At 37.9% G+C, this 19,547-nt stretch overlaps 1 protein-coding gene across 4 annotated transcripts in view; it reads right to left on the reverse strand.

Moving 5' to 3' along the window:
- MAP3K15 (mitogen-activated protein kinase kinase kinase 15) overlaps nucleotides 1-19,547 on the reverse strand; it is a 94,136-nt gene that overhangs the window by 52,808 nt on the left and 21,781 nt on the right. Inside the window, exons 2-5 of one of the 4 annotated variants that reach the window (XM_019471428.1) lie at nucleotides 13,621-13,760; nucleotides 10,542-10,565; nucleotides 5,515-5,586; nucleotides 2,074-2,267 (exon numbers count right to left, since the gene is read on the reverse strand). In XM_019471428.1, coding sequence (XP_019326973.1) covers nucleotides 2,074-2,267; nucleotides 5,515-5,586; nucleotides 10,542-10,565; nucleotides 13,621-13,743 — 413 coding nt within the window. In that variant the 5' untranslated portion in view covers nucleotides 13,744-13,760. Of the gene's footprint in view, nucleotides 1-2,073; nucleotides 2,268-5,514; nucleotides 5,587-10,541; nucleotides 10,566-13,620; nucleotides 13,962-19,547 lie in introns of those variants that run through there. The other 3 variants (XM_019471425.1, XM_019471429.1, XM_019471426.1) reach the window with 3 other exon arrangements.

Consider the following 19,547-nt stretch of genomic DNA (forward strand, 5'->3'; position numbering starts at 1 on the left):
ATCCCTGGAGGTATTTAAAAGACGAGTAGATGAGGCGCTTAGGGACATGGTTTAGTGGGTGGTGGTGTTGGGTCGACGGTTGGACTCGATGATCTTAGAGGTCTTTTCCAACCTCAATGATTCTATGATTCTACATTATCAGTATGACTGTTTTAAATGCCCTGGACAGGCTACTTAGAGGTAACTTTAACTGGAGCAGCTTATGGAGTCTATAGTTTGGAAGTTAGCAGATGTCACCTGACAGATACTCAAGTGCATACAATGCCTTTTTTGTTTACAAATGAGTATTGCAAAGTATTCAACTTTGCTTAGCATAAGCCCTACACATAGCAAAGAAAACTAAGTTCTCTGTCTAATACACATTATATCTTACATATAATGTGTAAGGTATGTTTATAATGCAAAGCAGCAAGGTCACAGTATGCACTATTGGAAAGCTTTTAATAGTTGTTTTACTGTCAGTGGAGGTTAGGCCTACTTCACCATGGATTTCCAATCTCAGGTTTCTATCCAGCATTGCCTTCTACCAAGTTAATAATAATTAGTCCTTCTTGTGCTAACCAAACCAAAGGGGGATACTGGGTAACATCTTTCAAAAGTATCCAATTGACTTAGAAATGGGAGTTTCACTTTCAAGAATGATGCAACACTTAACCTCTTCAAACTTATTCAAGCTTTTGGTAGGAATGAGGGATCATCTAGCTACATCTTCCTCTTCACAGGGATCTACCACAACAGTGTCTAATTCTGCAGCTGTACAAAAGCCTCTTTCAGGCACTTCAGCCTGAAAATGGAAGAGAGAAAAGAGGCTTTACTGTAGGACTTCACAATACAATTATCAAACCAAAACCACCCACAACCCTGGTCATAAATGTCAGAGACAAAGTATACAGGTAGCTTAGGACAGCTGGTGCCCAGAGCACCATTTCACAATGACACAAACGCTAAGCGGTACCAAAATTAACTACTACCAGGACCAAATGTGCTACTAGTTTCATGAGTCTGCACTGCTGAGCACAGCTCTCCTGTATGCTGAGTTTACCAACTTTACTGAGTTTCTGCCCCTCCTCTTGTCCCTTTCCTCAAAGTGGGCCTGTGTTGCCTGCATGTAGCCTCCCCTCTAGCACAGTTTTGGAGAAGCAGGAGGCAGCCTGTGCTTCTTCAGGCCAGCAATATCCCAGTCGCTGCCCAGCAATGCGCCAGAGAACAGCAGACCTGCCATGGATGGAGGCGTAAGGGACAAGGTGTGTGTGGGCAGGGTCATCTATGGGATCCTAAGAGTGGGACCAGGTGAGAAAAGGAGTTTTTTAGGCAAGCCTTTCACCTGGGTGGGATGGCAATGGGGAAAGAGAAAGAAATCCGAGGGCCCTCAGCACTACCTCATGCTTCAGACAGCAGGAAAAAGAAAACCTAGAAGCTCAGTCTCTCCCAGTGTTTTCCAGAAATACAAACAAAACCAGACTAGCTGCAGAGTACAGGGTGAGCAATCGAGAAAGAGAGACTTCCATCTCCAGCCCCAATCCTCAAAACTCCAACAGTCCCCTGTAGAAGTGGCTGAACAGTATCATGTTTATTAGGTGATATCAGAAGGCCAATATTTAAAACAAACAAACAAACAAACAAACAAACAACAAACAAAGCCAAAAAACAAACCATGGAAGTTACATTTGCTTGCGCGTTGCTGCCATATATATACACTTATTTGGTGACAGAAAAGGACAGTCTTTGGCTTTGAGCTCTAAGAAGAGGCTGTGATCTTATCTCCTATTACAACCTTATGCACTGTAATTTATACTTAAGCACTTTACCTTACCCGTGGACCACCTTTGCTTACTGATATTCCAGAAAGTAACCATAAACCAATTTCTAGCACAACATTGGTTAGTTAACTGCAACAGCTGCAGGACATCAATACAGAAAGCAGTAAAGTTAGCAGCTTCTTTTAACACTATATTATGTGCAGTGAATAATGAAAAATAAAAAGATCAATGCTACTAGAGATTCTGTGTCTTTTTTCATAACATTAAAAAGAGACTATCAAAGGTTCGGCAGGTGTATGTGTTGTCAAATTACCATGATGTAACATGAACATCCTTGAGAAGGCTGATAAACTTGTCCACCAGTGGGACACAAAGTGGCCCTAGGATATTGTCCCAGCTGGGTTGCATATACTCAGAAGCTCTTCGTTGGGCATCACTTTCACAGCAAAAGTAGTCAGCACAAGGTGTGACGATGTATGGAATAAAATAATAATTGCCACTGGAAGCCTAAAAGAAAAACAGGCAGTTTAGAAAACAAATGAAAGTGGAAATATGCTTGTGTATACACAGAATCATTTACTGTCAGAAAAAACAGCTAGATTAGGGCTGGTGCACTATGAAGCTTTAGCACACTGTTTAACACAAGATTTGCAAGCATAAAATTCAAGGAATTTTCTATGGAAGAGTTACAAATATTAACAAGGGTGATAAATAAGGGTCCAGATCTGTAAGGCGACAATACAATGAAACTGTTCAATTTTTTTGTGTGATGCAGGGACCCTAATAGGGTCTGACAGTTACAAGCTAACCTTCTGCTCCCAAATTTTTGGGGTCAGAGATGTAATTGAATCCTCTAGGCTCACTCTGTGCTAGGAAGGATATGATGCAGAGTCCTCACAAAGAGAGAGAGAAATACAGGAACACAGGCATTCGAAGGACTTTATGGAGATGTTTAATCCAGAGGAGCCTACAAAACATCTGCTGCATGCTGCCATCAAACACCAAACCAACCAAGGTGCTGAAAGGGAAGAGGAAACAGGAACTGCCCTTCAGAGCCCAAAACCAGCAGTTCGGAGTCTTCAACTCCTGAGCAAGACCCCAAAAACCAGACAACTGCAAAGTTTTCCACAGCTACTAGAAGCACCAGTATCCCATTTTGAGCTACGACAATTCTCTGCTGTTTAAAAGAAAAGTAAACTTTTCATTTCAGAGTAACTAGATAGGAGCACTGAAGCATGGGTCAGTATGATACATCTAACGCAATCAACTACCACTAAATACCCTTCAACCATCACCTTGGGGATATCAAGGCATCAAACATGTTCAGCAAAATCATACGTTTCATTTCTTCATATCGTGTAAGCCTGCAGTAAAGCCGTAGCCATTTAAAGTCACCTTGAACAATGGGAGAATGCTGAGATGATGGAAAGAATGGATATGAAGGTGGCACATTTTTATATGCATTAATAAACTAGACAAGAGAAATAAACTTCATAGGAAGTAACAATGTAGGGCAGGCAGTTACTAAAAATACAGATGGAAAAAAACCTGTATCAGTACATGCTATTGCTGATCTGAGTCTGTAAGGATCTAGAATTTTAAATTATTTCTAACAGGTAAAGATCAAGCCACATTCCTTCCTCATAAACCCTACAGTACAGTATCTCTGCTGTAACAATATAATTATCTGTTGCAATGTTATCCTTACTTCCTACTAAAAAAGTTGGAAAAATTGCAACCCAAAACAGCAGTATGTTAAAACAATTTAGTTTCAGGTTTATTCAAATAAACACTGAGTTCAGTGCAACGCAAAAGCTGCTTGTGTATAAACTCTGTTCTTAAACCTGCAACAGTGAATTAGCTCTTCCTGCAATGGAAAAAAAGAAAAATCCAATTTGAAAGTATGATGTACCTTGTGACGCAAAGAGAGCTGCAGTTATCTACTGAAAAAGTAAAGCAATTTTCAGAAAAAAAATTAATGACATGCGTGAAACACTGTATTAATCTTATTCAGCCAACATCTCATCTATTTGACTTGGATTTCTTGCCTCTTTTTGGATAGTGAAATCGATACAATTAAAACCACATTTTTATCCAGACACATTTTTGTGTGCAGAAGTCAGGAACCCTGCACATATTTGAGCACGGTTTTGAGCATTATTTAAAAGCAACCAGCTCCAATTTTCTAGCTTCTTCTGTCCAATATTTCATATAATAAATTATAAAGCCCCTTCATATAGAGTGTGTGGCCTTTCTAAGAGAGTTTTTCTTATCTTCATTACATAAAAAACCAGTTCTGTCCATCTACTTTTCTTACGCTATCAAGGGTTAGAGGTGGCTGAAAACATCACCCTTGCTTCTTCTGATCGTCTACTCAGGATGCTAGTCTCTGACACCAAAAGCTAATCATTGTGAAAATTACTGTCCTGTCATATATCAACTATTGCTTTTTAAGATAATTAATAAATGGCACAGGTATGTATAAAATAACATATATAGCAATTCCAGCTGAAAATATATATAATCTATAAATTATGACATTTAATTGTAACAGAATTATAACTTCATAGCTTATAAAGACTGTATGCTGAGTTGTTTTATTTCAGGATTAGTAGTTAAGCTATTTTTACTGTCTTATTTTGAGAAATTTTTAAGTTAAGAATTACAAAAAACCAAGCAGACTGGGAAAAAAAAAAGCTCTCAATAGCTCATCTTCCAGCAAATCATGTATGCCCAGTATGCTAGCAATAAAACTTTTGTATTCAATCACAACACTTTATAATCTACCACAAAAAGAGCCAAAAGTTTAGGAACATAAAAAAAACCAGGAAACAACTGCAAGTAAGTTGAGAGAGGGACCTGTTCTTCAGGGGAAAATGGTTAAAGGAATTAAGCACAGAGCCATGTCTTTACTGAAGGGCTGAGTTAGGCCCACATAGGCCATTTTTAGGCTCTAGGCAAGACAGGCCAAATGTAAATTTTTGTCTTAAAATACTCCTCTAAACATTTTGCTAATGCTGTTAAAAGTAAACTTTTGACCTTAACAATGTAAACAGGTTTTTTTAATTGTACTGCTAGTTATTCCAGTGCAACTGTCACTTTGTGACAGAGATGCTACACCAGAATTAAAGGTTTGGGGTTTTTTTCCAAATAAATAATGTTGAGTAAAATCTCTGCATTTTTAGGGAGGGAATTATGCCTGCACACCTAATAGCACAGTTATTTTTCTTGAGCCATGCAGTTCATTTTGCTACTTACTCAACCATCAAGAGTAATAGGAGTGCTTACCCTGCCTTACAAAGCAGTCAGAAGGAAAACACATAGGATAACAGAAAATGAACTGCATTCACTCAGAGAAGTCACAAACCTTTGAGTGTTCAGGGAGTTTAATGCATTGTTGTCTTAAGAATTAAGGTTTTCACAGTAGTTTTCTGTCACATCACATTCCTATCCATCTTGCAATACAGGTGACTAAGATATTACAAACTTTAAAAAAAAAATTCCTCTTCTAAAGTTGAATATATGCAGTATTTTTATGTAAAGACTGTGAAGAGAGATTATCACAATCCAAACATTCTAAATGCTCAGGATCTAGCTTGCAAAGAACAAGTACTCCAAGATTACAATCATTTTGAAGGAAAGACCCTGCCAAGCACTATTCTTAAAGTATCCTTATACATTTTTAAATGCCTAGAAACATAGTAATAAGATGGCATATCTATTCAACAGAAAGCAGATTTAAAGTGATACATACTTTGCCTATCAGATTACCACTGTGGTATTCAGGAGGTACTTGAACCTGAAGAAAAGCTTTGTGGTTGGCAACCTACTCCAAATGGAAATAAAACAACAAAGAGGAAAACACCACCACAGAACAGCATAAGAATCAAAAAGACAGACATGACACATGAATAGAGAAATTATTAAAGAAAGAAACAACAGAAAATGAATATAGCTATTTATAGCAAATCCATATTTACAAGGCCAAGAAAACAGTGCAATACTTTGCCGCCCAGAATGTAAGATTTCTCTATCTATCCACATGATTTATTTGTTTATACATAACCTTGTGTCATCATTAAGATGCTTTCAAGTCTTACTTTTATGAACCGATCAGATTCATTACCTGATTAGTTAACTATAATCCAACCACTACAAATACACATCCTTTGAGATAGTAACATTTCCATAAAAAATAGCTTTCATAAATAAATTTTAAAAGCCTTAGTTTCCATTATATCAATAGTAACAGTGGCATATTTCATGATTAGAAACATTAAAAGTAATATTTACTGGGTTACCCATTGCCTTTGTACTACTCTCCCCCCAAAAGGAAAAATGATTGTCTGTATTTAAGACGTTCCTACTCCTCTTTCATCCTGTGCCCTTTTGCAAACTCTTTTAATAGTTCTGCTGCCTCAGGCTTTTTTAGAAGTATATCATTAAATGACCATATCATACAAACTTTCATATATTGTAAAAATAATGAGGAAATAAACCACAGAAAGCTACTCTGCAATACTACTACTTTGGATTATTAAATTCATATAATGTAATCATACTTTAGTGCCTTGGCTCCCATTTCAAACCCTTGGGGCTACTAAATTGGAGAATATGAGTCCAAGTGCCAAAATTTTTCTATTTAGTTTTCTTAAATGTTCATTGCCTTGAAACAGTAGATACAGTCTAATTTATACAGCTACTGAAAATCTGAAAAGACTTAAAACTCTGAAAGACTTTCTGCCAATTACAATAAAAAGTGATTTTTCAACATAAAAATTCCTTGTGGCAAGGATAAATTGCAATCCTGTTCCCTTTAGATCAAGGAGAATTTTTGCTAATGAGTCCTCCATGGCCCAGATATTATTCTCTGCTTACTATAAGAGCTGCTACAGGATTTAATGAAAAAAACCCATTTATATCTCTGAAAATACTTCATCAGGCCCACAGGCCTAAGTATACTATAATAAACCTTTTGGTTTAGTAGCAGCTTACTTTCCTTTTAATATCTTCCCCCAAAGCAATTAACAGGGTTATTCACATTTCTTCAGGCATACCATCAACTACAGAAAAATTAACTATCAAGTCTTTCCCCTTATATTCTGTACTTGCCATAATAAGTTTTCCAGAGTGGGAAGTTCTAGTTTGTATTTTCAATGCCACATTCAAACAAACTGAATGGATCGAAGTATGTACCTCAAACTATGTGCAACCAATGCTAGAACTATTGCCAGAAGGACTGTACATTTTGCTTCCTGGCTCCAGCAGTTTTTACAAAGCCCCTTGTGCACTCTTTTCTTCACTTAATCTTGGACCCTTTTTATGTACCATTCCTTAAAATTCTGTAGAGGGAGAGGAAATTTCCCTATTGAAAAAAAAATAATCAAGGATAGCAACAAAATGTTGCATCAAAATAGAACAACTTTCCCATGGATTTTGTATATCGCGTTGGTTTGGGGGAAGATTATTTTTTTAAGCATTTTTTTCTTTCAAAAATCCTTGAAATTTCACTTCTCCAGTAAACCAATGTTTATCTGACATCTAAAGAAACTCCAAAGCACAAGCCCATTTTCCATAGACAAATTTAGTTTCCTGTACCCTACAGTCCAGTAGCATCCACTCTGCTCTCAAACCTTGATTTTTCCATAATGACACAGGAAACAAACTGTTCTGCAAGACCGCATATTTGCAATTTATTTTATCGATGATAATTTTGACAGAAACTAGGAAGCTGTGCATACACCCTCAGTAAAATTAGCAGAAAATAGTCCTCAAAGCTCAGAGGAGCTCTACAGAAGGAAACCTAACTGATGGGACACAGAATCTTGACCCTGAAATTCATGCCAGGGCAATTCTTTCTTGGGAACTGAACTCCAATAGCCAATAATTCTTTCCTTTTGTATCCAAGTATGCAATAAATTACCAATACAGAATTTTAATTGCTTGTTTGGGGGAGTCAAGTAGAACTGAATCACATTCCCCATCTTATCTTATCCCTGAAAACTTCATTCCTGGATGGTGGAGGGAAGGAAGGAAGTTCTCCTACCCTTACACTCTTTTTTCAGACAGTAAGCTATTAAATCTCTCAGACTCACACCACCGCAGCATGCTGCCGTATAATTTTCACTGTTAGATCAGCTGTACTCAGGCCAACTCTCAAATGAATTGCTGACCTTTATTCTATGCATTGTTTTCAGCTTTATGTCCAGTTTCCTCGCTCTTGCCTCCTCCTTGATGCTGAATTAGAATATTGTTTTCTTTACAAGGAAAACATCCATTTTCTTCAAGGCTTACTTGTAATACACAGAAGAAAATCACCCCAGACGACACACTAGACATTCATCTTCTCTGCATCTTTAACATGGCTCCACATCTATTCTATGCTATGATTTTTTTGCACCTTTGTACATGACTTGAGATTTGCAGGATAAATAGCAAAGGTGAGGGCAGGGAAACCTCAGAGAAAGCTCCGATCTACAGCAGCCAGCACAGAAAGTTCCACTTGTGCTGCTGAAAAAATGGTGTGCTGTGCCTGGTAGCAACCTCAGTTGTCCCCCTTCCCTTATACACAGTGCAGATGCGTGGACACAGAGCTTATAAGACACAGAGAGGACTTCTCTTCATAAAACCACCAATGGTATTCCTGTGGATACCTCTGGGTTGGAGGAAGGCTTAGCAGATCGAGTATCTATTCTCTTTCCAACATGTCTCCAGACCCTAATGAAGAGTGCATTTAAGCTCTTTCTGCTATTCCACAGCTATGGCAGAGGCATACCCACACTTTTCAATCAGGGAAAGTGAAAGGAAAACACAAAACCCTAGTACAGGGGTATTAACTATTGTATCTAATATTCAGCATTTAAACTGAAATGGTTATGTAACTACGTACTTGATTGGACACAGTAAATTCACACCAATTCTGTACCTACTTAACTAGCACAGCAACCCTCATTAGCAATTAACTTCAAACAAGACATTGCCCATACGGTTGTAGAATATTTAACCAAGCAATGAAGCAGTGGCACCATACTGGGGCAGCGGCAGCGGCAAGCCTCTCATGACAACTCATTGGATCCGAAAGGAGGGGAAAGCAATTGTCTATCTGAAGTGAACTCCAACTTAGAAAAACATAAAGTTTTAGCCTGTTAACTATTTAGCTTGCTAATTAGTTTATTGTAATTTTTGATTAAAAAACTGATAAAAGAATGCAATATGGTAGCACATTTATCTAATCAAAGAGAATATGAACAACTTCAAATAACACAAAAGGGTCAAGAATCCATACTTGGTATTTAAAGTCATTTATTTTTTCCTCACTGTACCTTACTCACAATTGTTTTCTTAATTTAAGCACTTGAAGAAAGTGGGTTAGGCAATCCCTCCTTTTTAAAGGAGGGATAAGGATCCTAGTTTCAGGATGCCTCCCTGTCCCGCTTCTGGTAGCCACATGGTGTTTACAGGTCTAATACCAGGCCCTGCTGTAGGAACCACGTCACCAGATCCATCTTTTCTTCTCTTCCACGTGAAGGTAAATACCCCCCTCTGTGGGAGAAAGAATCTGCCAAAAGAAAAGGCTGCAGGCTGCTAATCTGATTGCACTAGGCTGAACTTGCCACCGTCCTCTTTGCCTTTACTTCGTTTCTGGAATTACCACCAAATGGCTCAGTCACAATTCTCCCTCTTGCTCTGGAGGGGAAAACACACGCTTGTGACATTTTGATCATCCACCAGTTGATGGATAGTAGCATTCACAAGCAAATCTGCCTCATTCTGAGGCCCCCCTTCACAGAGCTACAGACCGGTAAATGCAGTTCACACCCCACAGGTGAAACTAGTTCAAAGATCACCAAGACAGACAGGAAAATGACCTGGATTTACTCATGTGCTCAACCTGATCTATCTTTAGCCCGCATGCAGCACTGTGGCCAAGTATAAACAGCAGCTCAAAATAAACTGCTGTGACTAATGCATTATTTCTTCTAGTTCTCTTTTAAATTATTAGCAAACTCTAAGAACATTTTATCATTTTAGTCTTGATCAATATTCTTCAGAATAAAAGTATATGGTGAATGGGGGGAAACAGAAAGGAATAAATGGAAGTTTAACATTTTTGCAAATTCAATAGTCCTCAAAATAACAGTGTAGAGTGCTTAATGAAAATAACCACTGACATGATGTGACGTATGACAAAATATATAACTGTCTAACAAGATATCGTGGCATATTGCAATAAGCCTAAAATAACCACTAAATTTTATCTTGGTTCAGGCTTACTTATTTGTTTGGTTTTACTTGCATTAAGGGTAAGAATATTTTTACTTTGGGGAAATAAGCTTTTGCGTTCCTAAGTAAAACCTGTGAATTAGTGAGAAAGAGGATGGGTATACAGCAGCCAAAGCTGTTTGAGATACAAGAGTAAGCCCTATTAAGGCATCACGCACGCATACACATTTGCACAAGTGGGTGAAAGTGGTAGAGGGAAAAAGAGACTTTGAATTTCTGAGTTTACATGTTGATCTATCAACCTACATATATAACATATATCTACTGGCACTTTTCTAGAACTTAAAAGGAACTTCTAAAGAAAAGGAATTTTTTAATCTAGCTTTACTTTGGAAAGGAAGTCAACAAGATTTCCACTAGTTTGAATTGTATATAGGTAAAACAGACTTCCTTCAATCATATAGAGCATATATATGCTTGGCAGCTTTGTTATTAGAGTTGCTTCAAATGTAGTATCCTCATTTTGTGTTTTAAAATGAATGTGGATTTAATACTTACTGTGTTTTTCTGAGATACCATATCCTGGGAGAAAAAAAAAAAAGAATAAAAATGTTTATTCATTTTTACTGGGAATTATTGTTTCCAATAAAGATAACTGGTATACCTATATATATACACAGATGTGTTCTTCACAGCATAATCCAGACTTCCTGCCACAGCAAATTCCAAGTAAAGGGACAGAACAACATCAAGAAAAGTCTTAGTAGTTCAGGTTAGGAAAAAATTAACGATTCAAAGAAGAAACCTATTTAAAGAAGTGCTCAGATGAAAAAAGTTGTACTTGCCAGTAACTGGAGTTTCTCAGGCTGGGCACTCCACATACCCAGTCACACTCCGGGCATTTGTAAGACAAAAACATTCAAAGCTGGAGATTTTTTTTCTCTGAAAGAATATCCTTAAGATACCTAGGCCCCTTTCCCACCTGATGGGCACAGACCAACACACTCCTCCTACACCCTAATTCTTCTCACCTCAAAATCTGAAGAGAGATATTGAAACTATGAGGCAGATGGTAAACTAATGGACATGTAAACCAGACCTCAAAGATTTCCAGTTGCTGGTAAGTAACTTCCTCCTCCTTCTAGTGATGGCTTACATGTCCAGTGAACACTGAAATAAGCTGTATAAAGTCAGGCTGCCTGAACTTCACAGATCTTCCCAGCAGAAGTAATAGCAGTCATGAATACTGCCTTTATAACACTTAGGCTAGCCACTCTTAAGAGGCATGCACAGCAACCTAGATCCAAGTAAAGTAATAAATTCCTGAAGGGAAGGGAAAAAAACCTGACCGAATTAGTCATAAACCTGAGAATAAAGAAACATGAGCAGATGGTCAAAAATATGTATTAAGGTACCAAAACCTAAACAGAATTACTGATTAACCTAAACTCCTTAAGCCCAATAAAATACCTCAGAACAAAAGTGATGGAAGGCTTAGACAGCTGAAATAGTACATATATGAAAATGAATATGTCTACCTAGCTAAGCAAGTATTTCCAGTAGAGCTTTACCTACTGCAGATAAAGGTCTTTCTCAGCAGGGAGGAATGAACTCTTCTGAGAACGATCTAGCACCTACGCCATGAAATGTGTCATGACCTGTTCTTCACTGACAGACCTCAAGAACAATCCCTGTCTACTTTCTGAAGTATTCCTAAGAAAGGTGTATTAGCATATTTGAATGGTATCCAACACTGAACTGGGGCTCAATTGCAGAAGAGGTATCAAGGACATCAGGGTAGGACTGAACCATGTTCCAGTGCGCTGCTCAAACTACTCTAGCACTTGATCCAGAGGATCTCTTCTACTTGGTTCCAGCAACTTAAATCAAGCCTTCTAATCCCATAGTAAGATATGCTAGGGGCCTACGTAGGCCAAGGAGGTTATGCTAACAACTGGGAAATAAGGAAGAGATCAGTGACACTGACAGAGTTCCTAGCAGAAGAGAGATGAAGGCAGATAATAGCTTTTCTAGCCTTAAGTCACCCAGTCACACTCCAGTATTCCCAGGTCCCCAGACTTGTCCTTGAGCTTTACATCCTTAGAAAAAAAGCCCCAGAACTGACAGCGCAAAGACTTGCAAGTTCTGGCAACAATCAATCTGAAGATCCAACCCATGGATGGATGTAACCCTGGAGGTCACTCAGCACTCCAGTTATGGAGCAGGTGCTTGCATATGTGCTTGGCACAAAGTGCAGAAATCAAAGCCATCCACAGAGGTCCTCACTGGGCAGAGACAAATAGAAGATGACTAGCCTTTGCTTCCCAAATTTTGGCACACCCTTGGGAGAACCAAGTTGATCAGAACATCTGAGTGACAGCATAAAAGAAAGGTAAAACGTGTTAATGAAAAATAAAAATGAAAGATCTCTTTGCAGTCAGGTGTATTACCAATGCAGGATGAAAAGTTGTATGCCTGCGCACCCAGATTAGCTAGAGGAATGGAGGGCATGCAGGTATGCCTTAGCGCATATCCATATGGATAACCTCTTTGAGCAAAGAGTGTGAGAGGTTCCAACACTGAGTTCTTGTGACTCCAGGTCACACAGAATGTGAATGTGTATGTGGACCACCACCTGAAGAAAGGAAGTATGGGATACTAGACACATCAGACTAAAATTGATGACATTGAGAGCAGAAAAGAGGAAAGAGAAGCTGCGACAGAGCAGAGCTTTTCTGGGAAAAGAGAAGGAAACTCATACAAAATTAGGATTAAACTTAATATTCTTATAGGATCAAGAGAGGTTGGAGAATTCCAAAAAGGATTTTTGGACATTGGTGGTGTGAAAAATATAAAGTAGTAAAGGGCAATAACTCAAAATAAGGAAAAAACCATAAAGTGTGAACAATACTGCTCTCAGTGAAGGTACCAAGAAAATGGATGATATTAAAAGCAGCAGTAGGTGATGATACAGAGGATAAAAGTCTAAATATGATCTAAAACAAAGAGAACCTGCACTGAGAAAGACAGAAACATCTACAATATATGACTTGCATCCACAATGTATGACTTGCATCCAGAACAGCAATTTCAGGACTTAAGTGTATAGCATGTGTTATCCTACTATAAAAATGAACAACAGGCCTATAAAAAGATTTGGTGAGGATCTCTTTTTTTATCTTCAAACAGCAATAAAAAGGAGATTCCTGCAGTCTTAGCTACTCAGCACCTAGGAGATACAAACCTCATCTGATGGAAGTGCTTCAATAGTAGGAGTAGGTTGCAATACAGCCCTTGCTGAAGTGTCGTTATTATACAGACCATAACTTTTTTTTTTACATGTACTCTAACTAAAAGAGGGAAAGGAAGAAAAAAAGCAGATCTTCACTCTCACTTCCAAGTCTAACCATCTGAAGCAAAATCAGTACCAAACTATGGATCTTTTCTTACAAACAAGCTTTTATACTATTCTAATAATTACTATTTTTGCTAGCAGCTGCTTTTCTTAGCATGATTTTGTTATGTAGCTATCAGGAAATCACATTCAGTGGAAGTTTCAGGAAAACACAAACATTCGCAGGATCAGGTATTTAAAGATATTTCTGAAATGAAGCAGATTTTGAAGTGAGAACCTTACTTTGAGAGACTGAGCAGTGTCAGCATCAGTGTCATGGTAGAGTATAACATTATTAGCCATGTCAAAGCTTTCACGCACGCCAAGGTGGTAGAACAGTGATGGTTGCTTGGAAATATCACTCATGTCCACAACTGCAACATCTGAAATGAGAGAGGGAGGGGGAAAAGTGCTAAAAAAATATAATCTGAAAACCAATTTTATTCTTACACAGGATTTAAAATAAATCCTGAAATTACACATACATTTGGACAGACGAAATCAATGTATTCAAATAAGGATCATTTTCTCATGGTACAAGTAAATTTTACCATTCATATAAAAGATAAGAACCTACTCAGGAAATTATCACAGTGTTACAGTAACTGGGAGGCAGAGTTTATGAATTCTGCTTGAGGTTTTGAAATCACTGCATCAGGAATACCCCGTGTGAAGAAGCAGTTCTGCATTTGCTCTCTGAACTAGGCCTGACAGCCTGAACGCCATCGAGCGTTAGGCTGTCAGGCTCCAAACCTTCAAGTGGAACCTCTAATAACAATAATGTAGCAGAAAATTAGGGAAAACTGCGAGGCCAAGTTTGTCTTAAGAGGCTGAGGTTTGGAGAACAGGAAATTCCTAAACAGTAGAGAAAGAAACTACTGTGAAAGTTGACTCTTCAAGATGGGGGGTGCAGGAATGAGGGGATTCAACCACAAGTAGCCAGAGCAAGACTTCCACTGCTCTTGGGTAGTATTCCAGTCAGAAATGGAAGTAAAAAAATTTACGTCAGTGGAAGATGACCTATACAGAGAGCTAAGACCATATTATGCAGAACAGCTGAGATACAGGCAAAAGATTCTGAGTTGACCATTTGGTTCTCATATAAGCCTAAAGGCCAGTACAGAGAAAAGAGGCAACTGGAGAAGAGGACACAACGCTGAGTTTTTTTCCTTGATCCTTATATCCTCTACGCTACCTAAGAAAATTTTGCTTTAAAGCTTTTTAAAGGTCTGTATCTATATGTCTGTCTGCTTTCACCGCTATGGGATAGATGAACGAACTTAAATCCAAAGTATTCATAAGACTAGAATCTTGGCATTGAAACCACAGGGGAGTCTGAGGTTCAAAACAGATTCCAGAGCTTCAGTGCAGCTGGGCAGTAAATCCTACATCTCTGAAGGGGCAACAGACAGTGTCTGTACCTATGGGGAATGACAGAGAAGGGTGAGCTACTAGTAAACAAGAAATCTAAAAGCAGGTCTGATGTATAAGATCCAAACACAGCAGTAAGTTTACCTGGGCTTCACCGAGGTTACACATCACAAGAATCAATACCCCATACTTAGTATGCAAGTTCTAAGTTCTTGGAAAAGCCTGCAATGAATATACACTCCTGTACAACTCCATCAGGCTGTGCTAACACACCACACTGGGGTCAGCCAGTCCTTCTGGTTACTAAGAGACTCCCTGTTAAAGGACAAGGAATGTTTTGAGTCCAAAGACGATGACCTGCCTTAAGACCAAAACATCACCATTCAAGAGCAAAAAAACCCCCAAAACCCAACAAAACAAACAAACAAACACAAACCACAAAAATCCAAACACACAGCCCTCCCCCCCAGAAAAAACAACACCCCAACAAAAAATCATGGCAACATGAGAAAAACGCCTTATTCCTGTGGGACCTCAAATCCCGCAACATCTACTGATGATCTTTCCAGTTCCTGTTTAGCCAGGTCTCTACAGCATGGACAAAATTCTTAGTATACTGCACACTGTAGGGTCACACAAACTGTAAACCCCAGCTCCATAAACACATCCAAATCTGGATTACCCCAATATTACAAAATAATTTTGGAAAACATAAATGATCTATAAAAATTAAGACAAACTAACAAGCAGACCTAGAATCAAATACCATCTAGAAAAAAAAAATTAAGAGCTTGGACTGTTTTTAGCACTTGTATAAACTGTTTTTGTGGAACCAGAGCGCTGTGAAATCAAAATCACCATCCTGGTAAAGAGAATTTAGACAATGCGTTCATGTAGCACACAGATATTGCATTTTACAATACAATGTGAGCAATGATCTGTAACAGAGTTTATTGAAACAAGGCTATACACAGTTCATTGCCACATGTAGTAGTCTACAACTGAAATTTGTCTTCTATTGACTGCTGCGAGGTAACAATGTAAGTAGTATCGGAAACACATTAAACGGACATACGAACAGAAGTAAGCATCTGCATTAAAAAGGGTAATTATTCGTCACTTAGATACTCATTCACACTGATAAAAAGATTTATGAGAATGAGTTTTTCTTGTTTATTCACACCTCATGAACACAGCTGTGAATAAGGTAAAATAAAATAAAAATAAAACAAATTGAAGACTAGCAGAGAGGAAGACAGTATCACAAAAATATGCATGCAAGCGAAAAAAAGCCCCATGAAGGTAATTGAATGGATCCAGTCTGATCATGGGAATCAAGGGATGACACAGAAGCAAATGACAGCGGACAGAAGCAGAGTATCAGAAGTGCTAGTGGCTGCAGACTAGAGCAGTGATGAGAAGTTGCATTCCCAGGGAGCTCTCCAAGCCCCCCTCCAGTGGGAACAGCAGCAGGCTTGGAGCAGGGAGGAAAGAGATCTACTTACAGACCAGCTTTACTAATGTGCTAATGAAACATAGCTTGAGTCCAGTGGGCCCTGGAAATGAATGCAAATTTGGGTGGAGAACAGATGACCAACAATAAATGCTTATTAAAGAAGCAGATCCCTAAGACGTATCCAATGCACAGGGTGCTGAGAGTATGGTGTTCAGCGTCACTGATCGCTGGGTCTAAGCACGCTCCCCAATACTACTGTTTTCAGGGTTACATCTCTCTTCTTGGTGTAGGCGGTTTTGTGAATCGCTCAATGAACAACGCTAATATGTGACACCACAAATATTTGTTTCAGTTGTCCTGTATTTTTCTTATGATTTATGCTAAAATCTTTCATCTACAGTTCTTTAAACACAGACATGGGGCTCTGTACTTCAACCATATATTTAGTATGGCTGATAAGCAAGAGATAAGAATTCCCTTAAACTTCCTGAGATACATAAAAAGAAATACTATAGCACTAGTATCTGCTTTGCAAAGCTTGATTTATGAATAAAAACATAAGTCAATCACACTTCATCCTCAACTCCCATCCTCCATATCAGGAGAGCCTGTTCAGCCAAACATACTTCTGGCCTTCCCCTTCCAAATTTAGGTTCAACCTCCTCCTTTATAGACAAGCATGAAGCAAGAGCTAAATGCCAACTTTGATCAAATCTTTTAATGAATGAGGAATTCTATGCAATAATGAAACCTTTCACATAGGTCTAAAAGACCAATGGATATGGTTTCTGATGTTCAGAAGGAAAGAGAGCAGGGGAAGGTACAGCCCCTCTGTAAAGACAGAAGGCTTCCACGTGAAGTACAAAGATCTTTACAATGCACCCACCAGAGGGTGTGGAGGGGTGGGGATGTGCTTAATGTTGCACATGACCAATTCTGTGTGATTCTGGAACAGAACATTTAAACTCATTGCTTTGTTTCTGCAGCAGCAACTCACATTCAAAAGAACGTACCCATAAAAATGTGTCCTTCCTCATTTCTTCTTAAGCATAAGAGATCTTTTCAACTTTTTGTTCTCTCGTAGTTGCATATGAAACTACTGTCATCCTGAAAATACTTCTCTTTTGTCACGAACCCAAAAATTGATCTCACTTCATTAAGTATCTGACTGCAGTTCATTTGTCTAAGCTTTTGTTTCCATTGTAAAACAATTATGCTATGTGTACATATTTTAGTGCATTAGGGTAATTCATCAGTATTACTAGTACAATCTTGATTAGGTCTCTGCATTGTTGCAGCAGATGGCACATAAATAATTTCTTATACTACAGTTTACATATTTTAACACTAGCGTGTCTTAAGAGACCAGACAGGGCAAGAGATAAATAACTATGACAACTGAAATAAAGATTAGAGATCATTACTTGTGGTAAAACAGGAGACTATGAAACTAATAAATAATTCAACAGGAAAAACATTATTACACAGGTTAAAACCAGAGGACTTATTTCTCTATCTAGAATGCACCTGAAGGCATCATATAATTTAATGATCTAAGCAAATCACAAGTCTTCATTTGACTTGTATGATTTATGGCATTGCTAGCAACAACAAAAGGAAACTTTTGGCACCAGGTTTTGGGATTTGTAAGTTAACAGTAGTAAACAAGAGAAAATGAAGAAATAGCCTGAAATATGCTGAAAGTTAAATGGAATCTAGGAAGCCTAACAGAAGAAAAAGTCAGAAAAGGTCTGTACTACTTTCAACTTCCAACCTAAGACTCGCCTCCATCCAGCCTTATCCGTGTGGAGAGCAAGAACCTTAGTCCATTATTATGGGTTCATTATTTTTCAGCACTTGGAACCTATCTATACATAATAGATTTAAAAAAAACCCAAACCTTAACATGATAATAGAAACCTTATTGGAGGAAAATGCAGAACTCTGCCCCTTGTTATTCACTAACATCCTGGTAAGTTACGAACCTTCAGATTACTATTGCTTCAGATTATTGGCTATTTGCATCAGTGTCCTTCATAGTTAGTAAATAAACAAATGTGTTATCCTTGAAATCCACTGGATGAAATTGTCAAAGTTATTCTTCAGAAGAACAACAATGCTCCTAAAGGAAAAAAAAAAATCATCATAACTATCTTCAAGAATCTATAACTTCAGGATGCACATTCAATTTTTTTTCTGCATGACTGCAAGGTCCTTTAAAGGAAAGAATACCGAAGTTTTTATAGGGAACCAATTATGGTAAAATTTGAAGTGTATTTGAAAACTAGGAACTCTCTGCAGCTTTCACTTAAGCTAAAACAAAAGGCACAACACTCTCAACTTTAATACACCCTGTACTCCCAGAAACTGGGAGAGGGAATAGCTCAAGGTAATAAAGCATAGTAGTAACTACCAACAGAACTGTTAAGGTAGTTTTTCAGCACGGTTTGTTATACCAGCAAAGTGTCAGTGCCTTCCATTAGATCCTAAACACAAGCCAATTTTAGTGTAAAACCACTGTCAACATCCATGATGCTATTATGGCACTCTCAATGCATTGAGTTTTATTAAAATCTCACTGCTCTAAAATCATGCTATTCTGTAAGAATCTGCTTACTTTTCTTTAAAAACAAAATCAAGAATTTGTTCCAATCACAATCACATAGTAAAATACAAAAATATAACCAGAAGTTGCCTTAGAAGATAAAAGTCTCATGAGACATAAACTTGCAACTTTTTTCTAAATTTAGGAATTTCTGGTTGAAACCAAGAGTATTTCAATTCAACCTCTTCATGTTTGCAATATTATAGCATGAACTTTGCTAACTTCACTGGTTTGCTATAGGGACAAAATTCGTCACAAAAATAAAAACCAACTAGGCAGTAATGATTTATCCTGCAATATAGACTTGTACATATTATAATGACATTAAATAGCATTTTAAAAACCATTTCATATTTTTCAGACTAAGCTTAACTTCTTGTAGATTAAAACCAAGTGCTGCACTTTTCTATAAATACTAAAATTAAAATTAACTGTAATAGTTTAGAAATTGCTTACAAAGCACATTTAAGGAGGAAGGTTGTTCTTATAAGCTGCAATTAACTTTTGCACAAGAATTCAGTTGTGGCTGGAGTCTGGCTACAAGTTTCAGCCCACTTTCTACTTCAGAAAAGGAAACACAAGCATGCACACTGGAGATCTGAAACTTTTTGATATAGTGAGGGCATTTCCTTTGGAAACAGTGTTTAGTTCACAGGCCAAAGGAATTGAGAACTCAAAGGACAGGAAATCTGAGAATTAAATTAGGTATGAATTGTCATATTAGTTTGGGAAAAAAGA

The sequence above is a fragment of the Aptenodytes forsteri genome, unplaced genomic scaffold (assembly GCF_000699145.1).
Source record: "Aptenodytes forsteri isolate BGI_AS27 unplaced genomic scaffold, ASM69914v1 Scaffold273, whole genome shotgun sequence".
NCBI classification, from domain to species: domain Eukaryota; kingdom Metazoa; phylum Chordata; class Aves; order Sphenisciformes; family Spheniscidae; genus Aptenodytes; species Aptenodytes forsteri.